Raw genomic sequence first — 23,801 nt, forward strand, 5'->3', positions numbered from 1 at the left:
ATATACTTGTTTCACTTTAACTTATTTCACCAATTCAATAGTGCAGCTGAAAACAACAGACCACGGGCCTATTTCTAAAGGCTTGTGTCCACAATGCTAGAAATCGGTCCGAGATCTAGATCCGAGAAAAAAACAACCAATCCATTTACAACTTTTCGGAAAGGCGACAATTTTATTGGTTACACGTTTCTCGGATCGAGATTTTGGGCCGATTTCTAGCATTGTGGACACAAGCCCTAACAAAAATAGGAACATCGAAAATAAGACATCGATAAAATATCGATATAATGTAACTTGCAATATCGATGGCTAAACATCGAAATATTAATAAGTTAACATCGATGTTTTATAAATATCGATGATTTTGCTCATCCCTAATTTCAGTGTACTAAACACACCCAATGTAAACAATAGAAGGAGGTAGTTGATCCCAGTTAATCCTAGAAAAATTTCCAGTGGCGTAGAAAGAGATAAAGTATATACCGCCCATTGTGTGTATCGTCCATTGTGTTTATCTATTCTCTATGAAATTGTTTTTGCAATTATATTGTCATGATCTCAACATGTTTATCGAGAAAATATCTGACACTTTACGAATTTTATATTTTTCTGAGTATTTTATTAATTCTCTTCCAAGGTAAGTGATAAATATGAGAATATACTAACTTGCTTAGGATTTCAAAGAATATTTGGATGTGTCAACTTATGTTAAATCTTTTATACAGTCAAGATATTTGTTTATACAGTTAGAAATCCTTTATATTATGTATTTTTGTTGAAACTATACCTTATCACGAAATATTTTAGATTGTTGCATTGAAAGTTTTGTAATCTTCTCTAATATTTTTAATAAATTATTAATATTTTTTAATATTTTAATAAAGATAGAATCAGTATTGCCCTAAGATATATGTTTCTGTTTAACATTTAATATAACTTACCATTAAAAACAATATAAATTTATCATTTATAGCAAATCATTGTGCAACACCACATGCCAGTCAAGAGGATGTATTGCATTCATTCAAGAGTTATTCCGATGTGGCCATGTTTCATTATACTGTGCCAAAAGATGTGTTAAGAGCTACATGGCAATTTGCTGCTTTTATGGATGATCCAAGTTGTCAATCTCGGAAAGTACACATGTAAATAATTTGATCTTTTTTTATTATTTGTTGCTCTGCTGTATATTTCATTATTATTAAAATATCTAAATTATATTTAAGTATTTTGCATTAAAAAATATATTTCTCTATAAATAATAATAAAACACAAGTTACAACTTTCAGACACTTACGGTTTGGTAGTTACCCAGTTATATCAACAAGTAAAGAATCATTTTTCATAAATACTCACATTGAAAATAATCATGAAATCATAGTTACTACTATGACAATTTACCAGCCAACTATTATTAATACAACTATTGTGCCAATTTATGGACCTGAAGCTGGAGATTGGTTTGTTGCAGCTTATATGTCCCCATGGGACCAAAGAGTGCAACAGCAAGTATGATTCTGTTTAAATACAATTATTAGCATATTTAAACTATTATTAGTACTTATTAATTTTCTTTGCAATTTGATATTTGAAGGCCTCTGCTATTTATACACATGTGCTTCTCCTTCAATAATTATATACATATATACAAATTATAGATTTATGTATCAAATTTATAATCTTTAATACTCTTTTGTCGAAAATAAGAGATTAAGTAATTGATTCTTTTAATAATAAAAATTAGAAACTTTTTACACTAAATTAATCACGAAACTATATTTGACATTCATTCAAACTGATCCAATTCGCTTTCTTAATTTGCTTTTTTATTTCAGGGCTTAGGACACAAGTGTCAATATAGTATAGGTACAGTAGCTTTATGGTCACAGGTAGACAGTACTGTAAATATTCCTATTGGTTGTGAAATCATGTCACAAACGAGTGCAATGATAACACACTACAAGTAGGATTATTATTATTTTATTACAGCCTGTTATTATTTACAGTGTATCTGATTTTTATTTTATTTTTTAATACAAATAAGAAGTAAATATCTCTATTTATAATAAGCTGTATGATTATTTAAATTTATCAATTGTAATTCCTTAATTTTTCAGAATATATATTCCATCAGGAACATGGGATTTCCGTGTATCTATCTGGAATTGCAATTTTACTGTGCAAAATATGAGTGGCCTTTGTATTAAAAACATGTCCTTAAAAGGACGTTCTTTACCAATATCCAACAATTCTCATCTTGAGAAGCCTATAAGTCTGACTACAGGAGCTAGTCACACCTTTGTAGAATCTAATCCTTATGAAGATAGTTATTATTACTTATCAATAGTTTCCAGTAGCATCATCAAGTTTAATATTAAGGTCGACGTAACTGGTAATTTGGAAATCTTAGTTCTTAAAACTCTTGAGATGATTAATTTTCTTTCTGTATATAATATTTGCGAAAATAATTAATCACAAGATAACAATATTGCAAAAACGTAAATTCTATTATTAAATATGCTATTATATACCAAATACTCTCCCAAAATATTATATTACTATTTTAAAATAATATTGCTCTTTTTTTTAGAATGTCCTATCAAAATAACTGAAAAGTTTTTCAACAGAAGATATATCAATACTGTTACAAGCTTTAATTCCATAATGGGATCAAATACCAAATATTCCATAAGACAAATGCAGTATTACAAGGAAAATAATAATATTGATAAAAATACATCTCACAAAAACCAATTTTTCGAGAGAGACGAAAAATATAACACAGATATGTGCATACCACGTCATCAATTGGCTCGTGTAAAACATACGGAAGCATTTTCAGCAGTTTATTTCTTACAGGTATTTCTGATCAATTCAGGTATGAATGATCAATTATGAGAGATCAGAATATTTGAGTTATAAATTGTCAGAAATGAGAATATAAATAAATATAAATAAATCAGAATGATTGAGTTATAAATTGTCAGTTGTTAGATATTAAAGACTGATTTACACAAGCAGTAACGTTACTAGTAAGGTTTGTTTCTAATAGTTTAAAAAGTGTAAATTGTCTAATTTAAAATTGCTGAAAACAATTATTTCCAGCAAATTATAAAACAAGTTAATCTAATTTAAGTTAAATTTATTTTTTTAACAAAAAATGCTAAAATTAGTTTTCAATATTTTGCGGAAAACAAATGTTAATGACAAAAGTTACTTATTTTGGTAACATACTAATAGCTTTGTTGCCCTAACATTGTTAAAAACATTATTTTTTACAACCCATCGCTTGGCGGTTTAGATAAAAAATTATTAAATTGTTACTGCTATTTTTTGGATGTAAATCAATCTTAACAACTAAGTATGTCCTATTTTGTATCTTTTTTAATTAAGAAACATTTTATATTTATGATTTGCATATACATACTGCTATTTTTTAGGGAGACGAGTGGTTAAGTTCGCGTTTGATGTTAACGGATTCAGTTCCAATAATGACACAATTCAATATTTTGCAATTCATAGATATCGGTGGTACACTCGATATCAATGCGTATTTAGAAGCAGAAAAGGTAAAATTTTGTATATCAATTTCAAATAATTATAAGAATTAATTATCAATTATAATTAATTTAATCAATAAATTACTTTAATATACTTACAATAAACTTAAAACTTTATAATTATTTTTTAGCTGACATCAAAACGATTAGTAGTGGTAACAATGTGTGTTCAAAGAGGTCGTATACCTAAATTGGGAGAGTATAGTTTGTGTCAAAATGGTACATTATCGATGAATTTGTCTTCGCTCGATAAGCATAATGCTAGTTTGTTAATAGCGTATCCGCAATCAGATACATATTATATTTTGATCAATACAGTATGTTACAATAATAAGTAAGTATATAATAAGTATATAATATATAAATATATATAATATATAATATATAAATATATATAAATATATATAATATATATATAATATATATAATATATATAATAATATATAAATATACATAATATATAAATATATATAATATATATAATAATATATAAATATATATAATATATAATATACAAATAACTTCTAACAATTTATTTAAGTAATATATGTATATATTCAGAAGTTTATTCACAATTTAGCAATCCAGTATATTGCGAATTGGAAGATATTTCAGTGCTATTGAACGTACGCACCAAAAAGTGCGTGTTTTCTGATCCAAGCCCTTGTGGTGATCATGGTGTTTGTCGAGAAATTCAGAAGGGCAATCTCTATTACACAACATGCAGTTGCTTTGATGGTAATATTGCAAGCGTGATTTAATAAGTCCATTTATTTTAGCAACAGCCTCTTTGTAGTAAGAATTACTTGCTCTAATTAATTTGATAATAGTCTAAGGTAATTTTTCGTTTCAGATTATTAAACAGTTAGAGAGACTCATCTGAAAAATTACCTAAAAAATTATAAATTGTATTTTAATTCTTTTTCAGATACTTATCAGATAATTATTATCTGTAAACTATAACATTTTAATTACCAGGTTACGCAGGATACGGTTGCACTGATATTATAAGCACCACTGCTATCATTTCTTCTATTGTGAGTTCCATAATGCTTATTTTAAGCAACGCTTTCTTTATACCGGCTATTTATTTAGCCGTAAAACGAGAATTGTACGCAGAAGGATTGGTATATTTCGCCACCATGTTGTGTTCGTCCTTTTATCACGCTTGTGATCAGAATGACGCGTTCTGCATCACAAAATACGAAGTACGAAATTTATTCGATTTACTTAGCATGTGTTTGTAGGAATTTGTTTTGAAATTTGTTTAAAAGAAAGATGTGTGATTTTCTTGAAATTTAACCACTCTTATTTCTAGGCACTACAATACAGCGACTTCTTCTCCAGCATTCTCGCGTTTTGGGTAACGTTGGTGGCGATGGCGAAGTTGACTAGCAAATTCGTGTCGATATGCCATATGACAGGAGTGTTCCTAATCACACTTCTAGTACAGATCAATAAAATGTATCTGTTCAGTACATTGATACCTCTATTGATGGGTATACTGATATATGTAAGTCTCTTCAAAAAGTAGATTCCAAATTCAGCAATGCGCATAAATAAATGCATCAGTTTTACGTACATATACAGGTTGTTATGCACACTTACCGCAATATTCGTACTGGTAAGTGGAAAAAGCCAAGAGGCAAGATGATAATAGGTCTGTTGCTCGCCATAATTGGCGTATTGCTTTATTCTTTCATCGAGACTGAGGGGAACTATGGAGTACGTGTGTTTATGATTTATCTCAATTGAGATTCTTTCTATTAACTATTTCGCAAAGTCTCTTACTATTTAATTTGTTGCAGTATGTTCACAGCGTATGGCACATCACCATATCGATGTCACTGATATTCTTGTTGCCATCTAAACGATTTATCTTATCGAGAAATATTTCTCCCAATAACAATAACGAGCCACAGAACTACAAAGAGCATGACAATACACCGACATTCACATTAATCGATCTGGACAACTAAATCAAGACAGGTATAACATTTGAATAAGGTAAACGTCCTAGTGATTGAATGTGTAATTGAATTACTAATAATATACTTGTGTTTGTTAAGATGCTTATCAATAAATGAAACAAAATCACAAACTAAATATTTCTTTTCATTTATTATATTGTTTTGTATATTGAAAAGCACTTCAACAAAGAAAAATACAAAACCAATATGTCAATCATTGAGACATGTATGTTTGACCACTGAGACGTTTACCTTACTTTAAAAAAGATTAAATCAAAATTACAAAATTGTGTTATCGAAATACGCAGATATATAGATTTGAACTTTATTGAAAGTTGATTTATAACTATCACGTAGTTTTTGATTAATCATTCCTCTAATTATAAATCGCGAAAATATATGTTTATAGAGATTTTACATTTTGTACCTTTTTATGCCAAAATATACACGTGAGAATTAATATTTTATAATCGCCAAAATATTTTCTACATTTTATGTCAGAATAAAATATTTAATAAAATTCGAATAAGATACAAAATATCTCGACAAATGTTGAATTTTTGTCGACTTCGCAGTTGTCGAAAAATTTAACAGTTTTGGTCCCAAATAATGATTCATCGTAAGTTTCTAAATTGCCGATATCAGCTATCTCTGAAACCCATTGTTTACAACATTGAATTGAAGGGGAGGGGAGTTTCAAGAAGTTTCTAAGCCCTCTCTTTTATTGAAAAATGTTACATAACTATATAAAAATATAAATATTATATTATAATATAAATATTGCATTACTATATAATTAAAAAAAATATATATATATATTTAATAATATAATACGTTGTGCTATACGTTTCTGCTTCTTTGCTTCTGTTTTTGTAAGTCGAGTGCAATGAAGTAATGAAAAAGGAGATGAGGAAATATGTAATGATAGCCGATGAGCAGTTTTTAGTGGGAAGAGGAGGAGGACAGGTCTAAATACGCTCTCAGGCAAGCCTTAGTGATAAAGCAGGAAGTGACTTATCAAGAACGTATTAGATTAAGAGCGCCTTAGATTACGCATTGAGAATCGAGTGCTGAAATTTCGTGTTAAAGGTCGAGAGACTTGGACAATAAGAACGTAGCGAGATGTTGAATGAATGAACCGATTAAATTAAGAGTGGACACAGCTTCTTTACGATATGAAAATCAAGTGAAATCTTTTTGAACTCTGCTCAGGGTATCATTGAAGAAGAGCTTAGCAAATGACCTTCGATTGAAGATAAATGTTTTATAAAAAAAAGAGGATTATTTCTTATGTTTTTTTTTTTACTTTTTTGTGTACGTTTTTTACTTTGTTTTTATTTGTTATATGTTTTATATACAAAATAATGGTCTTGAAACTTCTCGAAACTATTTCTAGAGTTTATTATTAGCACCAAATATTCACGAAATTCAATATTTTTTATTTTATATAAACATTCTTTAAGTTTTATTTAAAATGTTTATTTCCTAAAATTGATATATTCTAGAGTAAATATTAAGTAAGTCACTCTCCTTTTATGGAGTAAGTTACTCTCCTTTTATGGAGTAAGTTACTCTCTTTGCTTCACTTTGTATATGGGATCCATTCATTCCACGACATACGATACGATACGCCGTCGTTTATCACGAACACTAAATCTCACCCGATATCTCCTTTGCATTCTTCCAGTCGAGTGACGATGAGAGAGACATTCGAATTCGTAAGCAACGAATTGACCAAATTTGATTGAAAAACCATTTGAATCAACGGCATGGACAATTGAGGAAAAAATGAACAAAATATTGGAATATTAGTATTATAAGAAATGAAAAAGGACTGATTAATTGGTAGTAAAAGAATATATCTTTTTTTTATTTTATTTTATTTTCTGTAAACCATTAGTATTAATCCTATAATATATGTTTGTGTGCATCTCGAAATTTATTATTTATTATTTACCTATATCACTTATTATCCATTATTGTTGCTTACTAATAATTTCCTATTGGATATAGGATATTCACGCTGTTGTCCATGCTTCTCGTGAGAGGCGCCCATGTCCGCCACACTCCCCTTGACCGCCCGTTCGCGACCCTTAACGACAGCCGGCGAACACGACTGCGCCGCATTTACGTTTCGGCAGTCGCGAAGCGCAAGCCGACTACAATCGTTTCTCTTACGCTGCTCTGTCCGCCGCTTATTCTCTCTTTTTCTCGATACGGAGTGTCCGGAATTGCACATAAAACCGGCACGATCCTGGTGAGTTCGGTTTCCACAGCGGCGATTCCTGTTAATCGCGGGAAGCGAAAAGCCTCGCGTTTCGCCGTGTTTTATTCATTTATTCGATTCGTCGCGTCGCATAAAATCCACCACCGCGCTTTCCCATGCTATGAGAAATCGGTTCTTAATGAAATCCTGCCAGTTCCAGAACCCGCCTGTTGCAGTCTTTCAATACTGATTCTCCAATCAGCGGAATTCATCGAATCTCTTCAAAATCGCGCCTCAGGATCAGTTCGGGACTTTCTGAACTCGAAGAGCTTCAATAAATTCAACGACTGCGGCCTTGTGTCAAGAATCTTCGGTGCTCTGTCGACGACTCTGTCGTTTTTGATTCGTTCTCGCTTATTGCCTTCTGTCGTCATTGCATATTCTCCCGAGGAAGATGACTGGTCTGAAGGTGCGCGTAGATTCGCCAAGATTGCGTTACACGAACGACTTCATCGAAGCAGAATACGAATATCAGACGACAAGCGTGACCGAGACCGGCGACAACAATGACGACGGGGATGTATACACGGTGAGTGTGCCTGTCTGTCCATCTGTTGATCGATCCATTGGAAGTATGCCAGCGCTTATCGTGCAATACGCAACGTATATCACACGAAATGTATGCGCAAATAGGAATTTTCTGTATAATACAGTAATCAAAAAATCGAAAGTCTTTTGAATAATTTTCATGATTTTTATGATCAGGAAAAACTAACACGAGCAAATCTCAATGTGTCGCGATGCTTACAAGCGAGATGTTTATTTACGTTAGTTAATAAAATCAATAAAAATATAAAACAAGAAAATATTAGAGATTTTAAATAAAATTTTTTAAATAAAATGAAGAACCGCTGAGTAAAATTAATGAATATATATATGTATATATGTACAGTCGAAGTTCATAGTGGGCGTTCCTAAGATTGACTGGTCATGTACGAAATAACCAAGTGTTTCGATCAAAGCCCGAAATAGTTTTCTGTTTCGGCTTTTAACTGGTGTGTTTTTAACTAATCCTAGGAGTGACTAACATGGCTGGTTAAAGTTAGAAATTAAAAAATGTGAAAGTGTTATAACAGAAAAAGATACGAAATATATCTTTGGTGGAGGACTTGGCCTAAAAATTGAACCTAAGTCTATAAGTATTGTGACAATGTTGGTTATTAAAAAATATACATTTTAACAACTAACGTTCTCACAATGTAGGATAGACTAGATTTTTAGTGGTGAGGGGAATGAAGGCGCTCACTAAAAAATATATTCTACACTTGTTAAATGCATACAATATCGAAGAATTACGTTCTATTTGTATTTTTTTGTTAATAACTTTCTAATAAACAACGAGCGACGGCTAAAATCTGCCGAAGATTACGTAAGATGACGATCTTTACAATATATGTGAAGGACACGAAGATGCTTTCAATGATATCTAAACAGTTTTATTGTTTTTTTTTTAGTTTTTAACTTTGACCAGTTATGTTAGTCATTTCTAAGGTTGAATAATACATCAGTCAAGAGCCGCGCGAAACACAAAACTATTTCGGACTTAGATAAGGTGACCAGATTTCTCAGTCCTGAATTCGAGACGCTTCATAAATGTGTGAAGCGGGGAGTTGAAAGATCCAAAAATTATTTGACAATCATTGAAAATGATGATAAATCGGTGTCCTGAATAGCACTCGAAAAAATTCGGGACAAAGGGTAAAAAATCTGGTCACTTTAGCTTAGATCAAAACGCTTGGTTGTTGCGCACATTAATCAGTCAATTCTAGGAGCACCCGCGCTACAAGCTTTGACCATTACACACACACACACACACATATATATATATATACATACATATATACACAGGGTATCCCAGACTCTCCTCCGCAATTTTTATGAGAACATAGAACGGGTTGAGATGAACATAAAAGACCGTTTTGCGATATTCGCAATAATAATCGAGATATTAATTAAAGAAGATTGGTGAATCATGCAAGATATAGTAGATGAGTTGTAGTAGCGATGTGTACTTGTACATTAACAACAATTAACAAATTGAAAAAAAAAACCCTTTATCATTTTACAAATAATCACGTAGATTTTTAGTTATTAATGAAAAAATATCGTTACATGATTGTGCGCGATAATACACAAATCTTCTTTAATCGATGTCTAAAAATCTATATAATCATTTGCAAAGTGGTAGAGGACTTTTTTGTTCAGTTTTGATCTGATATATAAATATAAGTATATAACGAATATATAAATATAAAACGGCAGACAGTGCCACTACAGTTTATCTACCATATCGTGCTTGATCATTCGTCAATTTTCTTTAATTAATATCTCGAGATTTATTGCGAATATCGCGAAACGATGTGGGACTTTTATGTTCACCTCAATCCGTTCTGTTCTATGTACGCGCGCACTCGCAGCTCTAACCGTCTCGCTAAAATCGACACTGTCAAATGAAGAGCTGTCTCGACGAAGTAATCCGTACTACACTCATGCTGACTCGTACAGTAAATGTTACATGGACGTCATATCGTACATAATAAATCCACCAAGATAAAGAACTTCGATAAAGAACTTCTTAGGTAGAGATGAACGCTGTTGGGCTGTCCAATTTCAAAATTCTTGGCGGAAGAAAGTCGGAATTCCATTCCGAATATTGTGCCCCCGATATTCTCTATAATAAAAAAAATAAACTATATAAATTTAACACAAGTTAAACATATTAGATAATATCCCAAACAGCATAAATTTCTAAGATATCTTAAAGACGTCTAAAAGAAATAGAACGTCTTAAGGCTTTTGGGTCATATCGCCCATCTCTTTGTAATGACGTCAGAACGAGAAAACGAGAAAACGCGTGCTAAAAATTTTTGCGAAATACATCGAGATATAAAAATATATCTACAAAATGACACTTGCAATCGATTAAACATACCTCAGAAGATATTCCAAACACTTTCTTTTTGCTCTAACAATTAATAAATAACCATAAAATTAACATGAGACATGCAATCTTTTTTCTTAATTTTCTCATTATTCTGTCATATTAATTTTATGACCATTAAGGAGATGCCGAAGTTGAAAACTTCACCAATACAATACTGATATTTTTCTGCAAAACTTACGTCGTATTGTATAAAATTACAAATGTTTTTACGCAATAAAAGTACATGCAAATATATATAGGAATATTGCTCAATATATGACGAAAACGAGAAAAAATTTTAAATGTAAAATCTCAAGCTGTCAGCGTAATATTTACTTAAGTTGCGGAATTAAAAATTCCGCAACTTATATATGCCGAAAGTGTGGATACTCTAAACAGAAAATTTTTAAAGAACAATGCTGTAGCTTGGCATCTAAATTCAGAAGCTTAAGAATATCAGAAAAGTTTACAGGAAGATTTCTACACATGCGTTTTTAGATTTTCTGCTAAATAGGAAAACAAAGCAACACGCATTTATGTAAGTTATTTATATACAAGAAATATGAAAAGTATAGTGATTGTGTTAGTGACAATTGTCTCTATGTTATCAACATTTTTTGAGTTTATCATCGACTTTATATCCTCTTAAAGATATCTTTTAATACATTGTCCTGTCTGGATTTATTAAACAATATTTAATATTTGGCGCCGAATTAATTTCTAGTTAATCGCAAGTTCATGCACAGATTGAGTTCAATTGGGATCAATCGTACCCCGGGTCGTCCAAAAGTTTCCTTTGAGTTAAATACGTTGAATGCCATTGAGTTCAATAAAATTCTTCTGGTTATCAAGAGACACTTTCACTTTGAATATTTCAATTGGTCCTAAAGTAAAGATCTAATAAGGGGAGGAGAGGGGGAACAGCTAGCGATATATTATCATATTAAAATCGTATATTATTATTATCATTTATCTTAGCGTAACATTCTGTACGATATGCCTGGTAAGGTATAGATATAACTGTGTAAAATGGGTAGATATAATTAATTTATTCTCATATTTATTATTATTATTATTTTTAATTACCTATTATTTAATCTTTAAAAAATGTTTCACACAGGTGAAGCCCACATCGACGAAATTACTGATAAGAACTATGATAAAAGTCCCCAAGTTAGGTTTGATGCTAGTGGGTTGGGGTGGTAACAACGGCAGTACTGTGACAGCGGCCCTGCTGGCAAACAAGCTTAAATTATCATGGGAGACGAAGGAGGGTGTGAAGTTTGCAAACTGGTAATGCATCCCAATAATTCACTTACTGTATTTGTGCCTTTTTGAAATAAAAATGTGTTCCATAAGATTTAATACAGCTACTAAATTTTTTCAGAGATTAATTTCTTTCAATTTTATATTTAGATACAATATTCATATTTTGTAATCTTTTATTTAGCTAAGTAATACATTTAATTCTCTTTTTATTTAACTATGCAGTAATTTTAACGTTTATTCTCTCTCTTTATTCCACAGGTACGGCTCTCTGACGCAAGCATCCACCCTTCGACTCGGTAGATCGAGCAAAAAAGAGGTGTACGCACCCATGTCCAGCATGTTGCCCATGTTGAATCCGGACGATATCGAGATCGACGGCTGGGACATCTCTGACATGAATCTCGCAGAGGCAATAGCGCGCGCCAAGGTTTTAGACGTGAATCTACAGTTGCAGCTGCGACCGCACATGATGCACATGCGTCCACGCAAGAGTATATATTATCCCGACTTTATCGCCTCGAACCAAGTGAGACCACTTTTCCCGATTATTTCCTATGTATTTCAGTTATTATCATTTAGTTATTGGCTATTTTTTATAAAGAATAAAAGAGCGAACAACGTCATTTCGGGGACCAAGTCGGAGCAATTGAAGTTGATCCGCGACGACATCATGCAATTCAAGGCCGCGAAGAATCTGGACCAGGTGATCGTTCTGTGGACCGCCAATACCGAGAGATTCTCAGATATAATCACAGGTGTTAACGACACCGCTGACAACCTACTGAAGGCGATCGAAGAGGACCACTCGGAGATCAGTCCCAGCACTATGTTCGCTGTAGCAGCGGCTCTAGAAGGAGTAAGATATCGTGAAAAACATAGAACTAAACATACTGTTATATTAAGACTTCTGGCTCCTCGCCGCGAAACTCTGAATTGATGACATCAAAGGTGAGAAAATATACAATAAAAATTCTTGCAAAATACGTTGAAATAAAAATCCATAAAATGACACACGCAATCGATCGGGCACATCAGTAAAATAGTCCGAACGCCTTTTTTTGTTCTAACAATCAATAAGTTATCCTAAAATTAACGTGACATTTTCTGTTGACCAAAATCAATCTGCTGTTTTAACGTGCATTTCCTCGTGATTTTGTCACGTTAATTTTATAGTTATTTATTGATTGTTAGAACAAAAGGAAAGTGTTTGCACTATTTTACACATATGCTCGATCGATTATATCATTTTATGTATACATCTTTTTATTTGTACTTTGCAAACACTTGTATAGCATATATTTTCTCGCTCTTCTAACATCATAAATGGCCATTGCCGTGACGAGTGGTCAGGAGATTTAATATCAAATAAGATCGAAAAATAAGTCAATTCTAATATGCATAATATAGAATCTTAGATTCGGCAATATTTTTCGTTTTTCAACTACGAAAGTAATTAAAACTTAATTATTGACTAACTTTGTACTGTTGTACTGTTGCAGTGTACCTATATCAACGGCTCGCCGCAGAACACGTTCGTGCCAGGTGCATTTGAACTAGCTGAGCGGCAGAACACTTTCATCAGTGGCGACGACTTCAAGTCCGGTCAGACGAAGCTCAAGTGTGTGCTCGTGGATTTCCTCGTGTCGGCAGGCATCAAACCGGTGTCGATCGTTAGCTATAATCATTTAGGAAACAATGATGGTTATAATCTGTCTGCACCGCAACAATTTCGCTCGAAGGAAGTACGTAACATAAAGAGAAAGAAAACAGACATTAAATTTCTCACCGCGCAATGTGTTAATCTATGATCGATGCAACACACAGATCTCCAAAAGCAATGTCGTGGACGATATGATAGAGTCCAACAAGATCCTTTACAAAACCGGAGAGAAACCAGATCATTGTGTCGTTATCAAATACGTTCCCTATGTCGGTAAGATCTCATTCTGACAATATGCATTAAACTGATGTAAAAGGCTTGTCGTGTTTATCAAATAAAATAAAAATCGATATTATCGAAGTATTCTATTTGATCAAATATTTTTAGACATTTATATAACAAGGACTTTCTATTTCCATTTTAATAGACAAATTTCCTATAGAAATAGAATAATGACAAGTCAACTTAATAACATCGTCCATGCACAGTCTAATGTAATAAAAAAATAAGGGAAAAACAAATATTTGCAAAAAGAAAATATTTTTTATATGATTCAGATTGGAAACTTTGCTCAATGTAAGATTAATATCCTAATCATATTTCTTTTATTTTCTTTATTATATCATGTATTATCTTTTTCAGGTGACAGTAAGAGAGCCATGGACGAGTACACGTCTGAAATCATGCTTGGTGGCCACAATACCATCGTCATTCATAACACGTGCGAAGACTCGCTATTAGCGTCTCCCATCATACTTGATCTCGTGATTCTCGCTGAGCTCTGCTCTCGTATCACTTTTAAACAAGCGGACGACACTGGAGATTTCTCTGGCTTCCACAGTGTCTTGTCAATATTGTCTTACTTGTGCAAAGCTCCCCTTGTTCCCCGGGAAACTCCCGTAGTAAATGCTCTTTTCCGACAACGAGCTGCTATTGAGAATATCCTAAGAGCTTGTTTATCCTTGCCACCAGAGAACAACATGTTGCTAGAACACAAGATCACTTTCGAGATATAAAAGAACTAAGAAAGTTGGATTTGTGAAAGATTGCCTTATCAAAAAAAGGATGCCCGCGATGTTCTTAAGTTCGGTTTGCGATCTTTTTATTCTAAAAGTCCGGCAAAGAATGAAAATTTGTTGTGTCGGTCAAAATCGAATAGAAGACTAAAAGAGACGAGGAGATTAGAAGGCAAAATTTGGCGAGCTACTTTTTCGTGATTTAATTTACCTATAATGAGGTGAATTGTAACATGAAAATGTTAATTAACCAGCACTTGTACTTGAAGATATAAACTTTGTTAAGTTTATGGCAGTATGAGATGGTTGAAAAATAATTCTAATTAAAAAGAGCAGAATTTAGTTGAAACATGATATTCCCATTTAAAAATATCCGTTATGAAATAAACAGATTTCTCTTATTTCGAAGCAGTTTTCGAAGTGTAATTCCTCATACGCGCTTTTTGTGTGTTAGAAGATAAAACTATATGTTCCATATCTTTGCAAAATCGTAGATTATCGTCACTCGAGTAACAAAATTATCAAATCGTACTTTTTTGTTAAAAGAATAAGAGAATGTAAAAAATGACATTGCAATTTCGCAATTATAGGCAGGGTACTAAAGATAATTCCGCTGATAAACAAATGATAGAGATTGCATTTTTGTACCAATTCTATAACTTTTTTTTTTCCATCGAGTACCTTTTCAAGTATTAGTATATTATCGTCACTTTTGCATGCCGGATGAGCTGTTAAAAACTACTTTTATTGTTTTTTTTCATATTAATTTCTTTCATTTTAATATAAAAGATATATTTCAAAATACAAATACTTAACAAAATATTTTATTTTGTTCTGTTATTAAAAAAGCAGTTGCTTTAATAACTCATCCAGTATGCATTTTCTCATTGTATCATTCTTTCTCGTTCGGTTCTTGAATTTAAAGATCATTCAAAAATTTCTATTTTTATACAAATATACTAAGCAAAACTCTAATTAGATTTCTTTTTTTAATAATCATTAATTACACAGAACCAGAAAAAAATTGTTAAGTAACTAATCAGAGCAGGATTTTTTTATGGACTGTCGCTCACAAAAAACAATGCCGTTGATTAAATTGCCCCATCACATCAGATTTTAAAGTTAACTTGAATTTTATATTGAAAAATCAGCGATTTTTAGAAAAAAAATGTTAGAAATTAGATAAATTATGATAAATCGCTTGCCATTAATAAAATAATAAAAATAGATGAATGCTTGTTTTTTATACATTAATTTGTTAATAACAAAAAAAATAACAAAATTATCTCGCAAAAAAGTTTGGCATTGTTTTTTGTAAACGAAAATCTCGATCTATCTATTTTCTGCATTATTAATTAATTAAAAATATTTTAATTCTCTTTTTCAGTTTGTATGCTTCGTAATGATAATGTTATTAATGTTTTTGCATTTAACATAATTATTATTAAACTTGATCTACAATGTTCTCTGCTTCCTATTTCTTTTTTTTTTTTGACACAAACCTTAATCTAGAAAAAGATTTAAGTCAGAAAAGACAGAGAACAAGAAACAGGAAGCAAAGAACACATTGTAAATTAAGCTTTACTGTCGCATACGAAAATGATAACTTGCAGTATTATCGTCATACAGTCCTTTCGTAAAAATATTTAGTGGCGTACACGTCACACATCGCGATGAAAGAGACACGCGATTTCATCGTTCTTCAAAAGTCGTATTTTGCCCAAGTGTTTCCTTATTTTTCTGATCCTCGAGCACTGGCATATGTCGACATAAGATACGTGGTTAACGAGGTCTGGAATGCGTCTCGGAAAATTTATATTTCTCATTCTTAAGAAATAAAAAGTAAATTGTAGATTATAATATATTTATTACGATTATAATATATTATTGTTAATTATTGTTATTTTCTTAAAAATAAGTTTAAAATATCCTTTAAGGTTTTTTAACTAATCGTGTTTTGATATCTAATCATATATCACAATGTACTAATTCATTTTCTATTAATTAAACTTATTATTTATTTTCTATTAATTAACCTTATTGGTCTTAAACTATATTACTTAGAGCTTAGAAATTGATTACTTGAATTTTTATAAATTAATACTTGTACTCTTATTGTATTTCGCAGCAGATTTTGCTTACAATGTGGCTGGAATTTCTGAAAATGTTATGTAACGAAATATGAGACAAGTCCTGGTGTTCGAAGATCGAGAAGCAGTCAGTAGTAAGTGTTTTAACAACGATGCAAACTCCTCGTTCGCAAATATGTATCGACACTTAGACCTGAATTTTGTAATTCTCTTATATTTATGCAGAATGTATACATTCTATTTTATAGCGAATAAAACATCGAAAGCAAATCAATCACTGCACTTTCATCCAATGTACTCTTGCGAAAAATCGTATTCGATATTTAATAAGAAATTTCTCATATTATTTGTGTAAACTATCTTTTCTTTTTTTCATAACAAACATAATGCGCACGATACCACTTTTTGGAATAAAATCTATTTTTTTATAGTAAAATCTATTCTTTTATAGTTTTATATCTAAAAATTTATTAGAATATATTTTTAATTTAAATTAAATAAAATTTAATTTAATAAATGTAATAAAACTTTAATGTATTAAATGTAATAAAACTTTAAATAAAAAAATTCATTTCAAATTTAATAAAAAGCCTAACAAGAAAAAATTACAATGCATGACGCACTGCTTGTCTAAAAAGACCTACAGGATGTAGTTGGTCACTAACATTTAATTGTAGTACTTTTCGTACACTGTCCGAACTGAACGCTTGTGATGTTATGTGCATGGCGGGTATACGACCTGTAAATGTCACTGATATTCCTGTCATAGCGATGTAACAATCCATTTCCGACTCCAAGTTCATTTGCAAGAAATAATCTTCGAGATGTCCCCAACAATCTCTCAAAGTTTGTCGGTTGAATTTCTGAACACTCTATATGTGCGTTTCGTTCATAACATTGGTGATCTACACTAAGAAAAAAATTTACTAAATTTCAAAAAACATTTGTTTGAATAATACTGTGAAGATATTTGTTTAAATTAAGTAATTATTTTCTAAAATTAAAGAAAAATTTACACATTTAAAACTTCTTTATTTAATTTGAAAAATATAATTACTTAATTTAAATAAATATCTTCACAATACTGTCCAAACAAACGTTTTTTAAAATTTAGTAAATTTTTTCTCAGTGTACCATTCTGGTTGACTGAAAAGATTAATGGAAAAATGCAAAAGTTTACAATCGTACATACACATACTATTCTCGCGTAGCAAGATCTAATTTATGCTGCAATTTTAAGCAAATATATGAGTAAATTGTAAAATCGTAGCTTACAAAAAAAGAAAACAAAAATCGTAGATATTTACGAGTTATCATATGACATACTCATAGAATTACAAATCTACTTATAAGTTCTTACAATCTTACGAAAACAAGTTACGAGTTTTACGATTTTGTCTAGAATTGCAGTATTAATTTTATCATACAATTTTCATCATCAATAAGGTAATTTTAATTTAGAATACTATTGGTTTAAGTCCATAATATCACTGTAAAGTTACCCGTACATTTTCATTACCCACCGCCGATGTTTACCTTTCATTACCTTATATGCACCGCAGATAAGTTGCCGGTCGGGTTTCGCACATATTGTGCGAATAATATTATATATATACTATGCATATATTGTGTAGTATATACAGTAAGTATAGTGTATATAATATATTAAATTATGTATAAATATGTCAATTTGTGTTGGTGTTAAATGTGTAAAATTGATTTTTGAAGTATAATATTGGGTATTCTCTCGATTGTGGTTATTTATTCCAAACGCTCATACATGCTGCACAGGTCCTTACTTCCGCTTCATTCATTTTATGATGATAAGGCCACTGACCAGTGAGCAAAAATCTTTTTATGAGGCAACAATAATGATCCCAAATGGATAGTTATCTTATCTACCCCAAATGGATCGCATAGCAATCGCGTGTCTTGCGTCTTGCAATGGAACTTTGACACGTTAGTATTTGCATTCTGATGTCTGTGAAGCGAGAGGGTTGCACATGCTATACCTCCCGCCGCGCAAAACTTCAAGACAAACTTTGTTTCAAACAAAGTGGAGGAAATAAATTGTTTTTACTATGGAAAGTGGAAATAAAATATCCTTTTTTTCTTCTCTGATCAGAATAGCAAAAAATAAAATAAAATGATATAAATTGCAATTCTAAGACGCGAACTGGTTAGCGAAATAATGTTAGCATTGCGTCGTCTCCATGATAAACTATAATGATAATTATTTAATTTTCTTGTAGCGTTAATGGTTTTAATGACTTTATTAAATATACGTATTACCAGGATGACCTCAATTTAATATCTTTTATACTTTGATAACTCAGCTTAATTAAACACAACTTATAAGGCAGCATTTAAAAATAAAAAAAATTAATTTTAACAAATAATATGTTTTACAAATAATATCTATTACAAATATATATGTGTACACACACACACACGCATGCATGCATGCATTATATACATATATATATATATATATATATATATATATATATATATATATATATATATAATGCATATAAAAATAATATTTTATTCTGTTTCATAAACTAGACATATTAGAGTGTAAAGATATTGGAGTCTTTTTAATGCAGAACCATTTGTTGCGACTTCACGAGTATCTTATACTAGGTACACCTGTATCAGTGCAAAATTAGGACGTAACAATCATTGACAAAGTTTCCGTTAACAAATGCTTCATCGTTTGAACTTGTTTATTGAGAAATTATTTCGGAACATTTGCAGTTGTTTTATATCTTGTGACACATTTGCAGACCATAGTCTGTCAGTTGGTCGCTTCATAATAAAAAAACACATAACGTTGCTTACATCATTACAAGTCCTCGGAAGCATTATTTAAAGATTAGTTGGTTATTAGACGGACGAAAGCACAGTAAAGTACGACATCGATGTTTGCACTACCTTCAAAGTAACAACCTTAGAGTTCTTAAAGGGTAAAACAGTGCGACGTAATATAAAATATATACATTCTAATAAAAATCTAATATAAAATTCTAATATAAAATTAATTATAATATAAAATTAATCAATTAAATTTTAATAAATTACATCACGATAATTGTTTCCTTACCATGGTGAAGCCCTGCAAAGAGAAAATAAACATTTTGCCACCACTTAAAAATTTGGGTTGCAAGCTCCTTTTTAACACGTGCATGATCAATCTTTGCGATTTCGCAGGTTTTTTATACCAGCTACAGCTGTATCTGAAAAGTTAAAACTTTATGAATACTGTTTTTAGCTAACAAATATTTTACCGTTTGTTTATAGAGAAATTATTTCGAAATTTTACGTTTCTCTTACATCTTGTCATGTATTAGCAGACTGTGGTCTATCAGTCTTTGGCCTTCCCAACAAAAGACGAACAAGTGAACCAATTGTGTGATTACATAGATTACGTACCTCATTGCTTCTAAGCTGTCATCTGATTGTAACGTAACCTTAACATCAAAAAATGTAATATCTGGTCTTGTAACATGTTTATAATTATAAATATAATCAATCATATGTCGCTACATGAAAATTGCAGGTGTATAAGAGGATATACTAGATGCGCAACTAAGTTTCCGGATTTTTTTGATCAATGAAAAATAGAAAATTTCAAGAGAAATACAAAATGGTTTATTCAAAGTATCGTCCCTCGCTAGATACACATTTTTGCCATCTCTCTGGCAATACATGAATACCGCGACGATAAAACGACGCGTCTTTGGACCGAAACCATTCATCCAACGAATTTTGCACTTCTTCGAAATTGGTCAAGTGTAGCCCAGCCAAGCCATGCGCCATCGACCGGAACAAGTGATAATCGGAAGGGGCCAGGTCTGGTGAATACGGAGGGTGCGGTAGCAGATCCCATTTCAGCGTTTTGATAGTGTCCTGGACGATGGAAGTGCGATGGCACGGAGCGTTGTCGTGCTGCAATATCACTCGTTCGGGTCTCGTGTCCCATTCTGGCCGTTTTTCGAGCAATACATGGTTCAAATTGATGAGTTGTTGTCGTTAGCGATGCCTATTGACAGTTTCGCCCGGTTTCAGCAGCTCATAGTACACGATTCCTTTCTGGTCCCACCAAATGCAGAGCATTGTCTTCTTTCCGAAGCGATTTGGCCGTGCCATCGATGTTGATGCTTCGCCAGGTGAAAGGCACGATTTTTTGCGTTTGGGATTCTCGAAATATATCTACTTCTCATCGCCAGTAACAATTCGATACAAGAAACTCTTTCTTTCATGCCGCAAAAGCAAAATTTCGGAAGTGGCTCTTCGATTTTCCATCTCTCTGTCTCTCAGTCAACTCATGCGGCACCCATTTTCCTTCCTTTTGAATTTTTCCCATGGCATATAAACGTTTGGAAATACCTTGGCGAGTCATGTTTAATGCCTCCGCAAGTTGATCTTGTGTTTGCGTATCATTTTCATCCAATAACGCTTGCAGATCGGCGTCCTCAATTGTTTTTGGTCTTCCGGAGCGCTCCTTGTTCTTAGTGTCGAAATCGCCACTTCTAAAGCATTTAAACCAATCTTCACAGGTAGTTTTCGATGGTGCATGTTCGCCGTAGGCCTCCTCCTCAAGCAAACGACGTGCTTCAGATGCATTTTTTTTTAGCAGAAGTTAAAGCAGAAAAGCAAAGCTTCCCGCAAATGCTGTTTATTTGGCACAAAACTCGACATCTTCATTGTTAGAAAAAATATTTTTGCGTTGCGATATATGTTGGTATTATGATTGGTTATTGATGTCCAAGCTATAAAAGAAACACAACTTTAGACATGTATGTGACTACATGTGTCGTTAGCGCCATCCATGTGTGAAACCCGGAAACTTAGTTGCGCACCTAGTATAAAAAAGTCGTAATATATATATATATGTATATATATTCCTTAAAAATTAAGTACGTACTTGATATAATGTAATACTCATTGCTATTGTCACTAACAGTAACTCTATACCGAAATTTAATGAGAAGGTATCTTCAAGATGTTCCGCGAATCTGAAGCAAGAACGCATTACGATAATGATGTTTGTGTAGCGGCAGGACTATGATACAATGTACAATATACAATGTTACATATTTACTCTAGAGCCGCCCAATGCACGTTCACGCAGCGCGCCATTCTTTTATTGTGCATGTCACCCAGGTCGTTATTAACAATTTTAACTATATCGACATCCTTATTTACCAAATGCTCGCAACGGAATCTGTATGTTATAACGCGACGTCGAAAGATCAATTCATTATATTAAGGCCCGATCCACCAACGTCGGTCAAGCCTCAAACCGCGTTTAAACTATTTGAAACAAAGACTCAAACTCAGATCAAGATCCGGTCGACGTTGGAATCGGAACTAAATGATAAATACACACGCATGTTATTCTTACCCGGCCACGGCGAAGATACTACAGATATGTTCGACGAAAGTCATAAACATGGTGTCGTAAGCGACAAGTGCCATTAGAACTATATGAATGGCTATGCCACCTTGCAAGAAAATATAAAAGAAATATTTCCTTTCGTCAATGAAGTAATAAGCTTCGTAAGGTAGTATTATAGGGCGGGATTCGTTAAGTGGTAATACGACGTCTAGTATGTGCGGTACGAGAGACATAAACACGAATATAGCGCATCCTATTAAACAAATGGCTGCAACAAATGTTCACTGATAGTCGATTGTGGAAGCGAAGAAGATCAAAGACTTATCCGTTCGCGTTCTTACCGAAATAGATACAGACAGTCCATCTTGTATTCGCGACGTAAGTTTTCATGATTTCGTATTCTTGCAAACTCTGCAATCTCCCCCAATCGATAAACACGCGATTGGTAAGAGTTTTAATCTAAATGTAATACAGTCGACAAAAATTAAATTTCGTTATACTATTTGACACGAACGTGCAGAAATCGTTCGACGTTATTTCAAGCGAGGTAATCACGTACTCTGTTACTCTTCAAGATGCATATGTTCAGCTTTAACATAATCACGAGTACAAATAAGTAACCCGGAACAGTTCCAAAAATGCAGTCTAAGTCTTTGTCGCAATGAATAAATTTGCATGTCTGTAAACCATGTTAATTTTTCAAACATAAGTTGCCAAGAAGTGACTTACCCCAACTAAATAAAATATATCTTCTTGAAAATTGTATATAGTATGCATTAATTTGTCTCAAACACAAAAATTTATAATATAAAGACCAATTAGAAAAATCCACCAAAATTATTCAAATTTTCTGACAGAATTATTCTAAAAAAAATCATTTATGAGGCAAACGACTCGCCGCGCTTAGGAGACGAAAAGTTAAGGGGATGTTGAACTCGAGTAATGTCGATAACGTAGTTAGTTAAATGAGTGTAGAAACGAGTGTAACGGAATCATTCAGAAAGGCTCTAACCTGTGGGATGTTCATGACAAGCGCAGCCGTTATCGTCACACCCATCCTCAATATCCTCTCTCTCTTGTTCTGATAAGGCCACTGGCCGACGAATGTTGCGAGTCTCTTTGTGACGCCATAATGACGATCCCAACTGAATTCCATGTCTTTCGAAACAGTACTGCTTCCGCAGCCGACTAGATTGCGAGTTTTCTTCTCTGGCATGAGGAGGAAATCGATAATTCACGTGGACGAGAGAATATTCGCGAACGATGAAGTATTATTACGCCCACCGATATTATCCACTTGCAGCAGGCGTGCCATGTTTCAACGTGACAGGCGGATACAACCGAACAGTGTAACTTTTATTTTTATTCATTATAAAAACGACGTACAAATGGTATTTCGCACGCTACACTTCTCTCCGCACAGAAAATATCCATCAATATATCGCAGGAAAAAATTAATTTTTCTTACTATGAAAGGGGATAAAATGTTCCCTTTTTTTTCTTGATTGACAGAGCATACCACATAGAATATGCCATATAGAATAGGGCATATAGAACCATATAGAGCGAAATTAGAATTGCGAGTCTAAGACCTAAATACAGAATTTCTCTTTGAGTGTTCGTATTTAATTCTCTATCCGAAC

General features: G+C 32.4%; 3 protein-coding genes across 4 annotated transcripts in view; 2 read left to right on the forward strand and 1 right to left on the reverse strand.

The window, feature by feature from the left end:
* Positions 1-362: 362 nt before the first annotated feature.
* Positions 363-7,468, forward strand: LOC116841343 (post-GPI attachment to proteins factor 6-like). 2 transcript variants are annotated; one of them, XM_032809148.1, is made up of 14 exons: positions 363-637; positions 974-1,145; positions 1,290-1,509; positions 1,836-1,963; positions 2,118-2,392; positions 2,591-2,859; positions 3,441-3,569; positions 3,692-3,894; positions 4,141-4,298; positions 4,539-4,768; positions 4,879-5,073; positions 5,133-5,285; positions 5,369-5,549; positions 7,218-7,468. In XM_032809148.1, exons 1-13 carry the CDS (start codon positions 553-555, stop codon positions 5,537-5,539), a joined length of 2,388 nt encoding a protein of 795 aa, XP_032665039.1. In that variant the 5' UTR covers positions 363-552; the 3' UTR covers positions 5,540-5,549; positions 7,218-7,468. The 2 variants fall into 2 exon arrangements, with proteins under 2 accessions (XP_032665039.1, XP_032665040.1); XM_032809149.1 differs by having other exon boundaries at positions 365-637; positions 5,151-5,285.
* Positions 7,469-7,614: 146 nt separating this feature from the next.
* LOC116841344 (inositol-3-phosphate synthase 1-B) lies at positions 7,615-17,028 on the forward strand. Its single transcript, XM_032809151.1, has 8 exons — positions 7,615-7,787; positions 7,951-8,325; positions 11,840-12,012; positions 12,247-12,514; positions 12,590-12,844; positions 13,488-13,730; positions 13,813-13,921; positions 14,291-17,028. Exons 2-8 carry the CDS (start codon positions 8,191-8,193, stop codon positions 14,662-14,664), a joined length of 1,557 nt encoding a protein of 518 aa, XP_032665042.1. The 5' UTR covers positions 7,615-7,787; positions 7,951-8,190; the 3' UTR covers positions 14,665-17,028.
* A 4,829-nt stretch (positions 17,029-21,857) lies between these two features.
* LOC116841413 overlaps positions 21,858-23,801 on the reverse strand; it is an 8,655-nt gene continuing 6,711 nt past the window's right edge. Inside the window, exons 7-10 of the mRNA XM_032809309.1 lie at positions 23,171-23,330; positions 22,500-22,617; positions 22,165-22,426; positions 21,858-21,984 (exon numbers count right to left, since the gene is read on the reverse strand). Coding sequence (XP_032665200.1) covers positions 21,858-21,984; positions 22,165-22,426; positions 22,500-22,617; positions 23,171-23,330 — 667 coding nt within the window. The remainder of the gene's footprint in view (positions 21,985-22,164; positions 22,427-22,499; positions 22,618-23,170; positions 23,331-23,801) is intronic.

This window comes from Odontomachus brunneus, unplaced genomic scaffold (assembly GCF_010583005.1).
Source record: "Odontomachus brunneus isolate Ranch 3 - 2012 unplaced genomic scaffold, Obru_v1 Obru_scaffold_015, whole genome shotgun sequence".
Lineage (NCBI taxonomy): Eukaryota > Metazoa > Arthropoda > Insecta > Hymenoptera > Formicidae > Odontomachus > Odontomachus brunneus.